The sequence below is a fragment of the Gallinula chloropus genome (genome assembly GCF_964237585.1).
Source record: "Gallinula chloropus genome assembly, chromosome: 1".
NCBI lineage: Eukaryota > Metazoa > Chordata > Aves > Gruiformes > Rallidae > Gallinula > Gallinula chloropus.
Window position 1 is genome coordinate 88,211,409 of NC_140085.1, and position 18,255 is coordinate 88,229,663.

Sequence of the window (18,255 nt, forward strand, 5' to 3'; positions counted from 1 at the left end):
CCCTGAACAGGCACAGCAGTCACAAGCCCAGCAGAAAGTGACCCAACGCAACAAAACGTGCAAGGAGGAAGGTAACCACAAGCAAGGAAGCACCCGGAGCAGCCCTGAGGAGCGAGTCAGAGCAAAGAACTGTCAGGGAGACTTCCTTCCAAGGGAAACTCAGTTTTTCAGGACTTCCCAGCGTAGGGCAGACCCTCTGCTGCCTTGTGAGTGAGGTGAAGTGGCTGCAGCAAGCCTCCCCCCCCACCCACACGCCAACTCCCATGGGAATGGAAGCTGGCAGCCTTCCCGGAGCACGTGTATGGAGGCCGTTTCCTTGCAGGAGTGTCTCAGGAGGAAGGAGCTCAGCACCATGCCGGTCACTGCATTTGTTCACCCTGATCTTGAGTAAGCTGCAGGCTTTCCTTAGGATTTGAAAAGAATGGGGAGGGGCAGGAAGCAAAGAAAAAGAAGGTTTCAACACTTAACAGCCTGTTTGGAGGAGGTCAGAGTGAGGATCCTCCTCATGGCCTGCAAAGCTGATCTGGCAGCCCAGTGTATTTCAGGCATTGTAATGAACTAGGAGAACACAGAAAAGCATATGAGGACAGGAAAAGCACTTTGATGCAACCGTTCAGCCTCAGAAATTCTGCAACACAAGGAAAAAAAAGCCGCCTTTAACAGGCCAGTGACCTACTGGAAACCCAGTTTTCCTTGTACATGCTATCAGTAAGGCTCTACATTTAGCTACTCTGCACTGTGTGGTCGGAGAGTTGCTTTGTGCTTTGTGTTTCTTTTAAATTATTACCACTGCCACCACCCTGAAGACAGCCATGTCACAGCATGCTGCCAAGACGGAAAGCAAACAAGCAGATCCAACAGAGGCACAGGGTACCTCAGTGGCATCTGGCAGCTCAGAAACGCAGCGCAGTCCTTTGCAAACAGTAATGAATTAACTTTTACATGGCATCCAGGGAGGTGGAGGAGGGGACTACGTGACACAATGGCAGCAACTATCGCCAATTTTTTTTTTTTTTTAATCTCAAAAGGTAAGTCAGGGCCAGTTTTCCCTGAATGCTTGCTGCTACGTGGAATTTTGATATTTCAGGCCTTGCCACACTCTCGAGAGGCCGTTCTGGCTTTGTATTTGCCTTCTTTGACGCAGCCCCACAGATACTGAAAGTGGCTTCTTTCGGAGGATTTCTGAGTTCCAAGAAAACAAGCCAGTGCTACGCTGCAGCAAAGCACAAGGAAAGAGGCCTGTTTATATAATCAAAATACTGGCTTTGGGCCCTGCCGGTTTCTAGAAAAAAATGGCTTTGAGTTTTCTGAAGTGGTTGGACAGGGTTAGGGAGAAAAAAAAAAAAAGAAAAGAAAATGAGGAGGAAAAAGAAAAGATTGAAGCTCCACCCCAATGCTTGGAGTTGTGGTTGGACACACTAGGGTCAGGCCCAGCAGGCCGCAGCAGCCATCACTCACACAGATTCAGCAGCTTCACGCCTTCCTGCTAGGCTAGAAACATAGCCTGCCCTGGTACTATACCAACCATCAGCTAGACACTGCTAATCATCGGAGGCAGAGGAGCACCTCATGCTTTTGTAACAGATACAAACACACATCCAGAAAGAGCAGCTACCAGAGCACCCGCTTCCTCACCATGCTACGGGCAAAGATCCTGTAGCACTGGAGTCGGGGGTAAACCCCACACCTCAAACACACAGCAATGCAGAGGGACCTCATTGCTGCTGTGCTGAGAGCTGAGGGCAGAGGAAGCCTGGGGTTATTTAATCCAATGGTTCCCAACAGAGACTCCTCTCCTCCAAACAACACTGTTGTTATTGTTCTACAAAGCAGACACGGCATCAAAACAAGCCAAGGTCTCTGTGCACACAAAAAACATGCCACAGCCGGTTGGGAAGCTCTGGCACCTCGAAGAGAAGCTGAGCAAGGATTGCACAGAGCTGAGCAATTGCTTCCACGCTGAGCTGGCTTTGCGTTACTGGCTGTCTCCAGCCTACAGCTGCATAGAACTCACCTACTGCAAGAGACAGGCTCCTGGAGTGTTGAGCTACTCATCCACAGCACTGCTTGCTCCCTAGCAGCACTGTCAAGCTCACATGCAACAGGCTCAGAAGACTTCTGCACCTTTCCAGAAGCACCCTACAATCACATCTCCCTCCTAGCAAACCCCTTCCCTCCACATTTTTTCCAGGTGCAGAGCTGGGACTTGGGCTCCTGGTACTTCACCACACTCGACTGCTCTTCAAAGGCAAAGTCATCAGGACCAAAACCTTGGAAGTAGCACTGAAACAGACAACTGAGATTGTGTGTAACTCCCACACCAACATCCCTGCTGAAATCGGTTACAGGTGGTGCTTGCCACCATCCTCTGCACAGACTCACTACCCTGCACTGCCTGCCATAGCTAGGGGTGAGGTCACCACCGCCATGCCACGAGAACTGTCTCCTGCCAGCTAGCAGATCACTGGGTAAATTGGTACTCGCCGTCCTTCCCAAGCAGCGCCTTGAAGCAAAGCTCCTGAGAGGACCGAGGTCACGCAGAGACACTTCACAGCACCGGCAGTAGCACTGGTGCCTTAGCTACGGTTTTGTCCTCTCTGGTAAACAGAGCAGGAGCCAGATCTCAGCCGCGATGCCAAGACGAGGAACTCCTTGCAGCTGTGGCCAAATAAGCAGAGCAGAAAAATGCCTTTTGAACATCGTAACTACAACAGCCTTGCAGTTTGGTAGAGGCAAGAGAACAAGACCACAGCACCTAGGAACAGGAAAACCACGCTGTCTTGTCAGACAACCACAGCTGAAGTCTCCACTCGTGCTGAGGCAGGCACGTATAATCTCTGTCCTCCTCAGAACAGGCACCGGGACAGAGCGAGTTTGTTTTAGATACCCGACTGCTGGCATTTGGTCAGGCAGGGAAGAGAATTTGCAGGACCAAGTCCTTATCAGGGAAGGGAAGGAAACCTCAGCGCAGTAACAGACTGTCACTGTGACGACAGCATCATGGCCCCAAGGAAGCAAACATCCATCCATTAAAGGAGCAATATATATGGAGCCTGAACAAACAAACACACACACGTGTACACACATACGCACACACATGCGCACACACACATGCACAAACACACTTTCAGGGTTTGTCCCACAGTTTTGCAGCAACCAATCCCCATCTGTTCTCTCCCCTCCCTGCCTTTTTTCAAAAAATAAAAATACAACAGCAGAAATTGAAGCATGCGCCCATCCCTCCCCAACACTGGGCATCTGAACAACTGTCACATGAATGTTTTAAGTTTTAGGAGAGCACCAGGTTGCGGTTTTTGTTCATTTTCCTCAACAGCAGCCTAGCCAAAACCCTCCAGTATGGGTAGATTAAACAAAGGAACCCTGCAAGTCTATTACCAACATCACAGTTATGTTCTAATCTTTTTATTTGAAATTGAGATTGTGAGTATGGAAACTGGAGCTTTTAAAATAGAGGATTTTACAGGAGGGTATAACTAAACTTCTGAGGGGGAAAGGAACAAATAATCAGTCCTTTATATCATAGACCCTAAACAAGCTGCTTATTTAAGCCTCCCTGAAGAACTCTATAAAAATATTCCCAGGCCAATACTAAGATGCTGCTGCTACAGAAGTACAGAGTGCTAAGTTTTAGCAAGCAACTATAAAACCCCAGTAAACCCACAGGCATGCTCCCACTGCGATTCTTCTCCTGAGAAACTTTCCAGTCTGATAATTTAGGAAGTTAACTGGTCTTCAAGGTACCAGCACGTGGGGTGAATGTTTTTCCCAGTCACCTTTATTGGTGGAACTTCTAGGAACGTTTACCCCAACAGCCATACTGCCATCGCTTCCACTTCCAACAAGCTGAAGGTGACAGCCAGTATAATTAGCTAGGAAAAGAATCCAAGACACTAGAGGTAATAGATAATGAGGAGGAAGAGGAGGAGAGCATGATCCTCTAACTCAAAAAGTGTTCCACAAGCTCCAGTGACATGATTTACTAGGAAAAGACAGTCACTGTGTTGAGGTGATAGCACCACACCTCCCTTCCTCAGTAACAGCAAACATCTCTTTTCAAGGTATACAGCACTAAGGAGGCAAAGATCACAGTAACACTCGTTACCCCCAGCATCATATTCCACAGACAGAAAATGAAATAAGCTGCAAAAGCCCAATGTGAGTTTTGGAAACAATGGAGGTCCTGGAGTATCAGAAGAGCTTCCTACAGGAAGCAGTGGGCCCTCTTGCAAGAAAAACTTCAGCCCTTGCTGAGCCCAAGCTTCTTCCCAGGTTCACTGCATGCAATTCTAGGATGCCCTGTTGCAGGGAATCAGCCTCAGTGACGACAACGGCTGTCTTCCAGCCCCCTCACAGAACAGCAAAGGGGGGTTTGTTAGCATGCAGCGAAGGTACGCTGCACAGATTACCTCAGCCCATCCATCGGGACGCGTACGTGAGCGTACAACAAGAGCAGCTTCAGGGGCTGCGTCTGAAAGAGCAGCTTGTGGAAGCCTGAGCATGCGGCACGGCACAGCTCTCCCCAGAAGGCTGAGGAAGCCAGCTGCCAGGAGAGCGGGCTCCAAAGCAAACCACTCGCATCCTCCACGCCAAGACTGCTTCTCCAAGAACAGCGGCATGTGTAGGGGGTGGTGGTGTGTTTTCAAGCACTCACCGTTCAGATACCTAGCAGAACCACTAAATCCATATGAGATAGCTGACATTAGCCAGTGGACAACAGCAGCTTTCAGGCACTAACAGCCTGGGCTGGAGTTCAAACAGTTCCTCAGACACCAATAACCACAGGCAGATGCCCCAGCATTTCTCAAACTGGAGACATCCACTTCCCTTTGATCATACATAGCACATTCAAGCAGGAGAAGGAGCTGCCTTCTCATCACACAGAGAGCAAGGCACCTCACTGTCCCAGGGTCTGCTGCAACACAGAAAAAAAGAAAAAAAAAAGATGAGAGCAAAGGAGCTGCCTGTGCCCAGCCATGTATCCGCTGTGCCCCAGCTACCCACAGTGCACCAAACCAATGCCTGGCCAGATGGTCCACGCCACAAGTTCAACCCAGTCACCTCAGGAACCGGCAGTAGTTGAATCAGATCCAGTGAGCAGCTGGATCCACGAGCTCAGAAACGGGTTTTGGAAGCACACTGCCAGGACACCAAGCAGTCTGCCTCCACGCCAGTGTTGCAAAGCAGTGGGGTATCCTCAAGGGAGCCAGTGAGAATACTAGCTTCCTTCTTTAGGAGGGGAAAAAAATAAAAACCTGCCTACCGTCTGCTCAAAGCGAAGCAGCACCAAAGCTGTGAAAGGCTTCCTTTATCTATTGAGCAAATTGGCAGGTTAGGTTAGGGAGGAGAGCAGTGAGAGAACACAAAGGGGACAACGGCAGTGAAAATATGATGGGAGGAAGCTGGTGCTGCCGACCCACCCCCGTAAACCCATACAACATGGCAGGTACAGCCACAGCAGACAGACGCAGGTGTCACTGACAGAGCAGGGGCAAGCCACGTTCCCCGGGTGCTGGTGGGTGTTGCATCCAGCTGCCAGCAGCACAAGCAGCTCCAATTACCCTTGTACAACTCTACAGAGATCTGCGACCGACTTGAGAGAGTCAGGGATGCTGCTGAAGAATCACAGAATCGTAGGGGTTGGAAGGGACCTCCAGAGATCAAGTCCAACCCCACTGCCTAAGCAGGTTCCCTAGGACAGGTCACACAGTAGGTGTCCAGACAGGTCTTGAATATCTCCAGAGAAGGAGACTCCACACCCCCCAGGGCAGCCTGTCCCAGGGCTCTGTCACCCTCACTGTGAAAAAGCACCATATATTGGTGCAGAACGTCCTGTGCTCCAACCTGAAGCCACTGCCCTTTGTCCTGTCCCCACAGACTTCACTGAGAAGAGGTTGGCCATTTCCCCCTGTGTCCCACACTTCAGATATTTATAAACATTAATCAGATCCCCCCTCAGTCTTCTTTTCTCATGGCTGAACAGCCCCAGTTCACTCAGCCTTTCCTCACAGGGGAGATGCTCCAGTCCCTTAATCATCTTCATAGCCCTCCGCTGGACTCCCTCCAGGAGTTCCCTGTCTTTTTATACCAGGGAGCCCAACTGAAGCCAATCTTACTGGTAACATCTCCACAGGCGAGCAGACTATCGAGCCCAACGAGTCCCATAGAAGGAGACTCACACAACTTCGTAATTCAGAGTCCCATCTCACAGCTGGACACCTGACTGTACACTGAGCCCACAACAAGAAGCTACCATGGGGCACACCAATGCCCAGCTCTGCACCTCAAGGGACGTGGCCTGGGACGTGAGACCCGTCCCTCACACTTGAGGCCCCTGTAGGCCTGATGGGTACGAGAGGAGAAGCGAGGGCTTGAGACTCTCCTCAGGCCTAGCAGAGAAGCACGCTTTTGCAGACAGAGCCACACACCACCAAGAACTGCTCCTGCTCTGCGGGCAGACTGCACCAAGCCATGACAACCTAGAGCTATTCCCTCCCAGGAGCCCACCATACTGTCACTGCCAGGAGGGGGTGCAGTCCTGCCTCTTCCCCATGTCACGCCCTCCGCCACCACAAGCCACCTTAAGAACCACAAGGGCAGTTAAAATGACTGCAGAAATTAAGCTGGGCTAAATAATCCAGGGAGAAAGATACAGATACAGACTATACAGCTTACACAGATAAGACTGAGAGATAAATTACCAGTTCCCCCATCCAGATCCCTGCGCAGCCAGACAAGATTCCTTTGGGGGCGGTGAGGGAGAATCAGACCACCGACAGGACAGTTTTTTGCAGCAGCATTAGTGTAAGAAGTGATGTGACATTACAATCAAGCATTTATGTAATTGAGGGGTGTACTGAGTATTTATGAGGGAGGCTTAGGCTCTTTCAAAAGCTTCTAACGCATTTGAGGTTATATTTAGAATTTACGGAGTCTCAAACAAATTGGGGGTGGGAAAAGGCGGCACCCAAGATGCACTGTCCCTTCTGCACACAGGACTCGGGAGCAAGACAGAGAGCTCACCCTTGCACACAAGAGCGAAACAGGCACTTTGTGCAGACTTGCCAGAGCCTTGAGCTCCTGGGCACCCACCAGTCTCCAAGTCAAGCCTGTGCCCCTCCCAAACGTCTAGGAGCTGCAACAGCCAGCAATACACAAGTACCTTCGACTAACCCTTCCAGTCCCCAGCACTAGTGTAATCCATGACAGCAATGCATCTCCCCTCCCCAACATCCTCATAAGCTATGCTTTGATTTGTCTGAGCCTCAAAAAGAAAAAAAAAAGTCACAGGAACAGGCAGGTATGATGAGAAGTCTGTAAGAGGCTGCATTTTCAAAAGATAATTCAAAGCCTGACCACACATCACATAAGACCAGAGTCTTCAGACAAGAAACTCTTCAAGTTACATTAATAGTTATGAAGTAACTAAGAGTGGGTTGGGTGATGGTTTGGGTTTGGTTTTTTTTTTCCTGTTGGTCAAGGGGTTTTTTTGTTGCTTCTGTGGGTTTTTTTTTTTTTTTTGGTTTTTGGGGTTTTTTTAAGTAAATCTAAGAAATGCAACTTCAGTTCCAAGGAAACAACAGGAAGAAAGTGTGCAAAGGTTCTACTGGCAGCAAAACTTCAGTGCTGTAATAGGACTTTATATTTAGATGCTGCTGCCATGAAGCACCAATACTCAGGTCTTGTTCCAATGGTAGCCTAGAAGGGTTCTCTCTCAGGAGAGAGGACCACCTCTTACTTTTCACTACAGCCATCTGAGTGAATACAGCAACTTCAACTTCTCAGGTGTCTCTCACAATATCCTGGAGAGTTATTTCCCTGCAAGCCCCCAGGGACAGAACTGAAGAGGCAGCACAAATGCTACCCACTGCCAGATCCTTGCATACAGAGGAATATCTGCTCTCAAGCTACAGCTCAGGCCTCCCTGCACAGCATCTTTCCACTACAGGGCATTGCCCCCAACCCCCAGCAGGATTTGCACACGAGCCACCTCATTTTAAAGCCAGCACCCAGTGACCCCACAAACACCTGGGGCACAGGAACATGGTCCCTGGTTCTGAGCTGAGCATCAGAAATCCCGCCCCAAAGACACAGATGACCAGAACTACGATGCACAAGGATGCCAGGACTTGGGGGACACAAGCTGGAGTTGGCAGCCCCCAGACCTCAGCTAAGGTCCTCACTGCTGCGCTGGGAACACATTTTGCTGTCAGCTAGGGAGCAGCTCTCTCCAACCCGTCAGATGAGGTCCCTGCTTGACCTAAACTGCACAAGGGGAATTTGAGCAGAGAGGTTCATTTAAGGGGAGCAAGTGCTGGAGGGGGCAATCAAGTTATAAGTGAAAACATTGCCCTCAGTTTCACAGCAAAAATAAATCCTTTTACTACCACCTAGCTCTCCATGAACTCTTTGTTATTCCTTCAGGGTAGGATCAGGAATTAGCTTCCAGTTTCCTTGTGCAGCGCAACCAAATAGTGTCCAAGAACTGTAAATTCACAAATTTTTGCACTTTTAACAAAAAGTGAGCATCCTCCTTCTCCCCTCCCTCCCCGCAAAGGGCACACTGCTCACTCTACAGAATATTTATATTTCATCATTTGCCACAAGAAACAGATGTCAAAGGTTGAAGGGGATTTTTTTTCCCTTTTCCTTTTTTCAGCATTTGAAGATAAAAGTATCTTCAGGGCCAGAGAATTTGTTCAGCAGCTCGGAGAGACCATCTGTCTCCGTGGGTGGTATGTGTAGGCGAATTGGAGGGCACTCACAGTGAGGGAAAGAAATTACATGCCAAACCCCAAAAGTACAGGGTAGGCCGGACCGCACGCTGTTCCTGCATTGCTGGGCAGTGCTGATTTTTGAAAGACAAACCAATGAGAAGGGAAATCCCTGCAGATGAAGCCAACGGCATTTCTTCCATACCACTTCTTTCGGAAGGACGAGGCCTAGCAGGGCCTGGTCAGGGAGCAGCTAATACCGTACTAGCCCAGGGGGTTAATAATTGATGGCAGCCCCTTCACTTACCAGTCGGGCTTGTAAATTTTTAAAGTATTAAGTATTCCAAAAATGTGAGACTGCCCTGGGGTGTAACAGTCACCCTGCTCCAGTCAGCCTTCCTGCCAGGTGCATTTGGCAGGACCACAGTAAGAGTGGAACCTGGGCTGTGGTCCAGCCCACTCAACTACAGGTTCCTCCTGGTGAAAAGGGAAGGAGAGGTGGTGTGTGCATAAGGAGCAGTGGGGGTGATCAAAGATCAAGAACAAATAAGGGAGGAGAGACAGGGGTAGAAAGATGACCGCAGGCACTTCGCTTCCCTGAGCTCTGTCATCTTTATCAAACTAAAGAGCTGCCCCACATGTAAAGCCACACATAAAATCTTTTGAAAAGTGTATGCAGAAAGGCAGGAGGCTAGGAAAACACTCCTTTCAGAAAAGCAAAGCCTTCTCAGGCTTTGAAGGCAGGCTTTACCACATCACAGACTCCCAGGTGAGTTGTGCAAGCAGCCAGATGCTGACAGTCCATCCCAGACTTTCCTCTCCCCTCTAATGAGAGGCAGTTGGCACTCCTGGAGCCTGCTGTCCACCACCATCACGAACAAACATCCTCATAATGAAGTGTTGCTCTGACCCAAGTAAGAAGTCCTATCTGGTCTCTGCTAACACACCCCAAGCACCATCAGACAGACCCTCATAAAACAAAAACAAGACACCATTCCCATAACTCATCTGGAGCATCAAAGGAGACTGCTCCCTGCTCAGCGGGAAACAGCGCACATTTTTTTCAGAGACTACTGGAAAGCTCCCTTCTGCAACTCCACGGGTACCCTCACAGCAAGAGCCATCAGGTGAACCACACTCTATGGCACCATCCTCCTCAAGATGAGGTAGCAGACAAGCGGGAGGGGGAAAGGTATGGCCTGTGACTAAGAATGACTAAGAAAACGGATGGAAGTATTTTCCCATTAAATCATTATTTGTTCAGCCCCAACTTACAGCTTCCTTCCCTACTCCATGGCTATGCTGTGGCACAGAGCATTTGAAGGGTGTCAGTGCTTTATCACCCATGCCACACAGCCATGGACAGAGATGCACAAGCTCAGGAATGGGAGGATAGAGAGAGCAGCAGGCCATCTGCTGATAAGGGTTGCAAAAAGGTGGTTGTAAGCACCTAAGGAAGTGATGTGCTGCTGGAAAGACACTGCCTTGGAGGTTACAAGTCTGACACCTCTCAGTCAGTGCTAAAGCAGCTGCTCCAGAGCAGACAGCTCAGCTTCTTCAGGAGCTTCACACTTGCAGATGCAATTAACACCCATTTAGCTGACTATCCCAGAACTTCTTGGGAGGAGAGGCTGTTTAATGCTGCTGTTCAGCAGGTGTGGGATGGGCGGGAGGGGGGAGGGACAGTCGCACAAATGCTCATCAGGGTACTTCGTACAGATTTCACGATTGGGAAGAAAAGTGCTGAGGAATGAGGCTCATTTCACTCAGGCGACAGAGCAGCTTAATGCTGCTCAGTATGTGGAACATGCTGTTCTAGGAAGCTCCTGTCATCAGGCAGCAGGACAGTTAATAAGATGTTTTGCTACAGAACAAGATAAAACCTCATCAGCCAGATCTATTTCATCACAGTGTTTATTGCTATGGAAGATGGTGAGGGACTGAAGAAACAAACCTCCAGGAGAAAGGAGGGTCAGAGAACACAAACCAAGCGAGCTGCACACAGGGTAGGAGGAAGAGGGCACGAGCCCAGCGTGTCTTCAGCAGGATTTAGCTGGGCAGGTACAGCACCGCACCGGTGTGCGCCAATGCTTGTTCGGCGGTCCCGCTTCTGACCACACAACTGGGAATGGAAATAACCCCCCCCCCAAGCACATGGGATCAGTCACGCTAGGAATGACCAGTGCAATCAGACACACATTATAAAGTTAATTAACCAGAAAACAGCAAGATTTCACCAGTTCTTGTCTCTGGCAAGAGATCCAGCTTCCTAAACCCATGGTTAAACTCGTGTATTTCACCTCACTAGAAACAGAAACAAGAGGTGTCCATATGCCATGGAATCTTTACTTTTTTGGAGGGGAGGCAGATTTTAGGACAGCATAACCTAGAGAGAAGTGGTGACACAACTCCAAACAAGAGCCTTCTGCACAGCTTCAGTGATGACCAGGTGTCCTCCACTAGAAAAACCTCCTCTCAGCAAGGGGAAGAATATTTGAGCAACACCTCGTTCTTGAAAGATCAGATGCACAAGGCTTATAGACCTGGAGCATGAAGAAGCTTATTCCCGCTCCACGGCTCTCCACACACTCGCTCATCACTAGGGAACACTGCCCCAACGGCAACAAGGGACACAGAGAAGAGGGCACTCAGATGAGATCAGTAAATACTGACAGCCTGAAGATCAGTTTTATATGCAACAAGCTGAAGAACAGTTACAAGACTGACAGCCCAAAGCAGCTGGGCCAAAAGCAGTATCAGCTTCAACCATGCCACCTGCTTTCAGCCCTGGTTTGCATGAAAGGCGAGGGCTCACAGACCACCTAAGAAACCGCTACTCTGCTGCCTCCAGTTCAGCTGGGAGACAGACTGGCTGTCTTCCCCTTCCACAAAACATGCGTGCATCTACCTCACTCTGCGAGCACGTACAAGCCACGAGACTTCTCAATGCAATATTGATAGTTCCTGCAGGGAAGGCACAGGCTCTTCAGAGACCGGTACCTGTTTTGAGGAAGCAGCTGCCCCCTTCATGGATTTCTAAACCACAGTTCAGCTAACATCCATCTAAGTGCAGATGGCTAACACTAGTCCAGGCAATGCTTGAACAGACTTTTTTTCCATACAGAGCTGCAATTCCTGAGTGCTAAGTTTCTCCTGATTATACAGGCAAAGAACATCAACCAGCTCGAAGCCATCTACAAAAGCTGTACCCTGATTACAAAGGCATACAGAGGCCTCCCCACTAGCTTCCCAGCCAACTGGTTCATAAAGGCAAGCCCATGCCAGGAAGGACAGACAAGCAGACAGAAGCTCTTGGTACTTCACACAGTCCAACACATGACAAACTATCCTGGCCCTGCTCCTCGTGTCCCTACTGCAAAGATGAGCAAAAGGGAACAGAAAGACCCACTCTCAGATATTTCTAACCTCAGAAGCAGCAAGATTACACTGGAGCCCAACATTCAGTCTATGTGTAAAATCAGTAATTACCATGGATGTTTGAAGCCATTCATTTTCTTGAGCTGTCTAGACTAGTAAAGCTCTAGGGTGGGGAAAGAGTATTCACTGGAGAGGAAGGGAATATGTTTAGCACCCTAAATACAGAGAGGGAGGGCTTTCTCCAGCAAGATCCTTCCCGTGTAGTTTGAGCCACGCAGAAGGGACAGAACTGTGCATGACAGGTGCTGTCAGTGTCCCTATCTGTAGGGACAAACCAAAGCCTCAGCTGCCAATCCAATCCTCAGCTCACAAACTCATCACAACTGATTTAGTTAGTTACCTGTTGCCCTCACCCATCTTTGTTTCCCTTTGTTGTTGCTTCCAAAAGTCTCGCCAGCATCCCCGCCCAAATGCTCCTGCTTTCCCATACGTGACCCTTCTTGCATCTACTCCGTACCCTGCTCTTTACCTGTACGTACCACCAGAAAGCATTGCTCCTGCACAGCAGCAGAGCAGTCAGTGAGCTGAGACTTGGCACTACATTCACTGGTACTCCAATTTAATTCCTCCCGCCCCCCAAGCTCCTGAATTGATGCCAAAGGGAACGCTCATTTTGGCAGTCAAGCCTCCCAAAAGAAAAGTTACAGCCAAAGTGCTGGGGGTGGGACCAAGCCAGCCTATTAATAGGTTGATTATAATATGAATTTGGGAAACAACTCCCAAATAGCTTACCCTCCTGGACCCAGGGCCCTCAGGGGCAGAGTGGAATACCTAACTCAGCACTTTCAGCTTTCTTTGCTGTGTTCAGAGCCAGGGAGGGTGGAAAATCCTGTCTGTACCCTGCCTGGCAAGCACATGGCTTTCCAGATGGTGGCTGAGCTATTGTTTTCTTCCCTTTTTCCCCAGAAACCCTGCTTTTCCTAGCAGTTCCCTCCACCTCATCAGAAAAGACCTACAATTTGAAAGCTTCCACCTTGGATTAAGGAGGTTGATATCAACATGTTTCCTGTGAAAAATCCAGAGCTACACCAAGAAGGAACAGTGCCACAAGCTTACCTGGAGCACACTGGACTGTTGAGGAAGACAGACTCCAGGGACAGACAGGGAGAACTTTTATGGTATCTGAGAACATGAAGCTGACAAAAAGCTGGATGGAGAAAGACAGGTTTTGATTTCAGGAATCAGTCAGATTGCTGTAGCTGTTAAAGCACGCTGCCTCTATCCAGGTGGCAGCCCACAACCTAAGGCCCCTTTAAAAGTGCTGGGGTGAGGCAAGCACCCAGGGTTGCAAACAAAGAGCCCAGAGGCAGCTAGCAGTGTACAAGTGGGATATGCATACTCCGCTATAGCTACCACCACCTCTCCAGCACACCCACAAGGCTGCTTCTCCAGTCTTCCCAAACAACCCAAACTGTCCTTGTGTGTCTTCACGTTTTCTCATCTCCCATTCCAGCCCCATCCCTCAGCCAGAGCCATCCCAGGGCAGATGGCAGCCCCTCGTGACCCTGACTGACATTTCACCAACAAGCACATCAAGACCTTTATGGAAACCTTGCAAAGTTGTGCTGCAAAGGTGTTCAGAAGTTCCCAAATGTGTCATGTTTTACATAAACATCTGACAATCCTAAGCCTTTAGAAGGCGGAGGAGACACCAACTACCCACACTTCTTACAGCATTTGTCACCCTGGGGCTTCACTGCATCCATCCAGACCAGCAGCTCTTACCATTTACGTGCAAGTTACCTCCTCTCCCTGTTGCTCGCAGCGACAGAGCGTGAGAGAACGAACTCTCCCTTAGTCGGGAGACACTTGGCCGCTGATCAAACCGACACAGCTTTACCTTCACATCAGTAGAGATGGAAAGACACACAGGCTCCAAAACACGTCAATACACATTATACTCCCCTGCCAGAGACTAAGGGGAAAGCAACGCTGGTTTGCCATTGCTAGACACGCCTGACAAGACTCTCCTGTAACACCATACACCGAAGCATCTACACACCGGGTGGTTTGGTTTCAATAAGCCAAACGAAATTGCACTGAGCTCCCCAACAGAGGAGAAGTTACTAGGTTTCCTACATCTGGGAGCTCACCCCAGGCATTTACTACCTGGGGTGAGCTCCCCAGGCATTTACCCAAGGCATTTCAGAACCTTGCTGCAAAGAGAGAATGGGAGAGAAACACTGTTTCTAACGCACATGCTATCAAATATTTAGGCCTTGATTCCTGAGCAAATTCTTTGCCCTCTGATGGCAAAATTGCTTACTGGTTAAAGCCAGGCATGCAGACTTTGGCAGGCTTAGGACCTTAATTAGAACTCACACACTGTGTGCACGTACTGAGCTCTGTGCAGAATTCACTTAGGAGAGAACTGCCCCAGCACACCTCAAGGCACAATGCTGTGGCAAGGGGGAACCCTTTGGTAATCATCTCTCCATCTCCCTAGTCTCAAAGGCTACACTGGATCTGTCACTTACCACAGAGGAATTGTTAAGTTAAAAAAATAATAATTAAAAAAAAAAGTTTCACAATAAAATAAAGAGATTTGTTCATTTTTAAAAAAAAATCTGTGAATGAAAATTGACCTTAAGTCAAGGGGAGCACTTCCATTAGAAAAGAGGGGCTCTCCTTCATGTTTTACAGAGAACAGTAAAGCCCAGACCTTGTTCACTCAAAAGACCTGGAGTTCTTCTATTAAGTCAGAAACAACACCCAGGAGTCAAATCCCAGACTTGAGCTTCAACCACTAAATCTGCTTCAAAGCAATTCCACTGCTAAGCTAATGGCTGAGAAGACAGTTCCTACAGCCACTTAAACCTGCAGACACTAATCGCTCCATCTGCAACAGATACACACGCCGCAGGGGTCTGGACAGGATAAGCAGAACAGATGTTTAAGTGCACATATACAGTCCGGGAGTCATCTTCAGAGCCCAGCTGCTAGCTTCAAAGGGCATAGGAACTCAAGAGATTTCTAGAGAGTTTTGCAGGACACAGGAGCTAAGGAGATTGAGACACACACCCCTTCACTTGTACCTCTGCTGAGGGAAGCATTAACCCCGGTGGGAAGGTGGAAGCAGGCACGCATGTGTCACCTACGGATACCGAACAGCTCCCAAACACTCCCAGACCCAGCAAACTGAACCATGACAACAAGAGCATCACGCTATTAAATGAAGCCAGGAGCAGCATAGCACTGCTTTTAATAACAAACAAACAAACAAACAAACAAAAACCCAACATAAAAATCCAAACAAACATCTACACATGCCCCAGTACTTATTAAAAATAATTATTCCTAAATGCCTGAATTGCTGGCAGATTTTAGGTGCATCAGGGCAACTGCTTCAGCAGGACAAAACTCTGTTTCACTCAAACCCACACAAAACTGCAGACCACCGCAGACTTGCAAAACAAGGAAGGAGTCCCCATCCTCTGAAGGCAGCCTTCAGATCTGAAGGTGCAGCTGTCCAGGGAAGCCCTCCAAGGCAGCCCCGGGCCGAGGCAGCAACAGGCTTCAGAGCACAAACACCTGAACACAAGCGTTCCAACCGGACGCGAAGGGCGCAGACGGGATCCAGATCACAGCGCTCAATCCCACCTGAGGGATGCTCACTCAGGTTCCTCGAGTGACTCCTCCACAACAGGGAGGACAGGTGTTTCCAACAGCATGTTAGGTTGCCTCTCACACAGGGCCACTTACTTCTTCCTTCAGCCCCTGCCACAGAGACTGTCAGGAGAAGCTCAGAGGAGCAACGATGCTCTGTACGGCCGGAAGGGCTGCTCCAAAAAAGGCACCTGGCCCATAGCTGGGGCTGGCTTGGGCTCAGGGCAGCCCCTCCCCTTTCCTCAAGGGAGGAGAGAGGGCAAGAAGCAGAGAGAAGGATCTTAAAGAGCTCATCAGACTTAGCCCAACAACCAGCCTCAACTTGTGCCATCACCTCTTCCCATGTACAGAAATGCTCAGGACTCCCCTAAAACCGGGACCACCCTTCCCACCCTTAGAGAGGAGGGAGGAGAGGCTCAGTTAGGTGACTGTGGAGACGCTCTAGGACGCCCCTGCGGGAAGATTCGGAAGCCAGCAATATCACCTGTACAAAAGCAGTTAATACTTGGCGCTGCAGCCCCGCTGGACTTCAAGGGCTTGTACCTACCTCAGGTTCCCCAAGCTGTAGTATCGCGACTCTCCGTCCGTCGACCGAACCACCTTGACAGTGAACATGGGCTGCAGCTGCCGCAGCTCCAGCAGCACAATGGCCAGGTAGTGAATGAAGAGCAGAGCATCCACCAGAGACACCGCGTACTGCACGATTCCTTGGTAGTTGGTGTCCTTCGAGTCCAAGATGCGAACGCCGTAGAAGAGCCAGTAGGAAAACACAAACAGGAATATGAGGACCAACAGAAGGGCCCGAAATACAAACACCCTGGGTATATCTGCCTTAGGCTGGCGGAAAAACAGCGCCCAGGTCCCAATCAGAAGAATGATGAGTTTAAATGCCACAGAGATGAACAGTCCCTCACAGACAGTACCACACGGCTCCAGATCATCTCGCCACAGGATCTGGGGTAGCAGAATGAAGGCGATGGGGGTAAGGAAGACAAGGAGTCCGAGAACAGCTGCCACTGTTAAGCCCAGGTAACGTTTGCAGTCCAACCCAACACTGTCCTCCAGATCCTTACTGATCCGGGCAATGTCCTCCTGGGAGATACTGTGCTCAGAGGTGCCTGTGATTGCTGTTGTGGTCTCACCCCAGTTGTCATCCTGAGGGAGAAAGAGATAAGCAAAAATAATATTGAAACAATCCAGTTGTTCATTCCAGTTCCTCTATATTTCTTGCCCAGAAAGAGATTGCTACAACAGAATATTGGGAAAAAAAAACCATAACCCAACAAACCGAACAGCAAAAGCCACACCTTCAATATACTGAACAATCAACTGTGAAAATTAGCAAGTGTTTGGAAACAACAGTAACTTATCCAATCCAGTGACTATAAACGTGAGGTGTATAAACTATAACCATGGAGCAGGTAGCTCAGCTTGCCATGCCACTCACAGTACCCCAGAGGTTCTTCTTCCTGCACACTTGACTAATAATATCACATAACTCTTGGAAACTGCAGCAATCATCAGTTCCCATGCACAGGGCAAGGACTAGCATTCCTCCAGCCCACAAATTCTGCGGTGCAAGTGCACCACAGAAGCACCTGGAAGGGAAATTTTCAGTTCAGTGTCTCAAGCCAGCTGTTGTTACACAATCAAAAACACATCCACACGTTATTTTTCCATCTGTAACAGAAGCAACCACACTTCCAGCAAGTTCCGCCGCTTCGTTTCCTTTTACTTTCCTCTGCAGTCATGCTGCCCTCAATTGCTGACCTTCTAAGAAGTTTAGCTAAACCAATAAATCACAGGTGGCCACACAGAATATTTTCAGGCATGAGGCTTTAAGTTTAGAGGATCCCAGACTACCAAGTAGCTCTGGTATCAGAGTCCAGGACATGATCAGAAGCTACTCAGCCAACAAAGGAGCTTACCTGAAACACAGTCGCCATATAGTCATGCTTCAGGTTACATCACAAGTTCTGCAAGTCTCATTTCTTCCCTAGCTAATATCAGAGGGCTCCTGTGAGCTAGTTCTTCCACCCCATGATGCCTCCCAATTGCTCCTTCACAGTTCTGGCAGAAACAAGGTTACGCTGACACGTAGGGATCTGACTCTGAGCTGCTGATGGAGTGACTCATGCACATGAAGGCTCCTGGTGCTTCCCACAAACACACCAACAGCGGCAATGTGTGTGCTTTGCTGTTTGGCACCTGATGCTTCTGGAGCTCCAACTCTCAAAAGTCACATGTTTTGCTCTTCCTCCTACCCTCCTGAGTGCATCTTCCTGCAGCCTCTGTCATTAATAGGATTTACACATTCCCCCAGACTTCTGCAGCTACATGTGCTGATCAAAACATTTAGTTTCAAAGAAATGGGCATTATTTTAAACCCTGACTCACTTCTTCTAAAGAGTTAGAGGAGAGAGTCTTCAAGAACCTTTGGGAAAGGAGTAGACAGAGATAGCACAACTACTTTGAACAA

The 18,255-nt window shown here is 49.0% G+C and overlaps 1 protein-coding gene across 1 annotated transcript in view; it reads right to left on the minus strand.

The window, feature by feature from the left end:
• VANGL1 (VANGL planar cell polarity protein 1) overlaps positions 1-18,255 on the minus strand; it is a gene marked incomplete at both ends in the record, with an annotated part of 32,278 nt that overhangs the window by 10,142 nt on the left and 3,881 nt on the right. Inside the window, one exon of the mRNA XM_084277055.1 lies at positions 16,324-16,931. Within this exon, the coding sequence (XP_084133181.1) occupies positions 16,324-16,931 (608 nt within the window). The remainder of the gene's footprint in view (positions 1-16,323; positions 16,932-18,255) is intronic.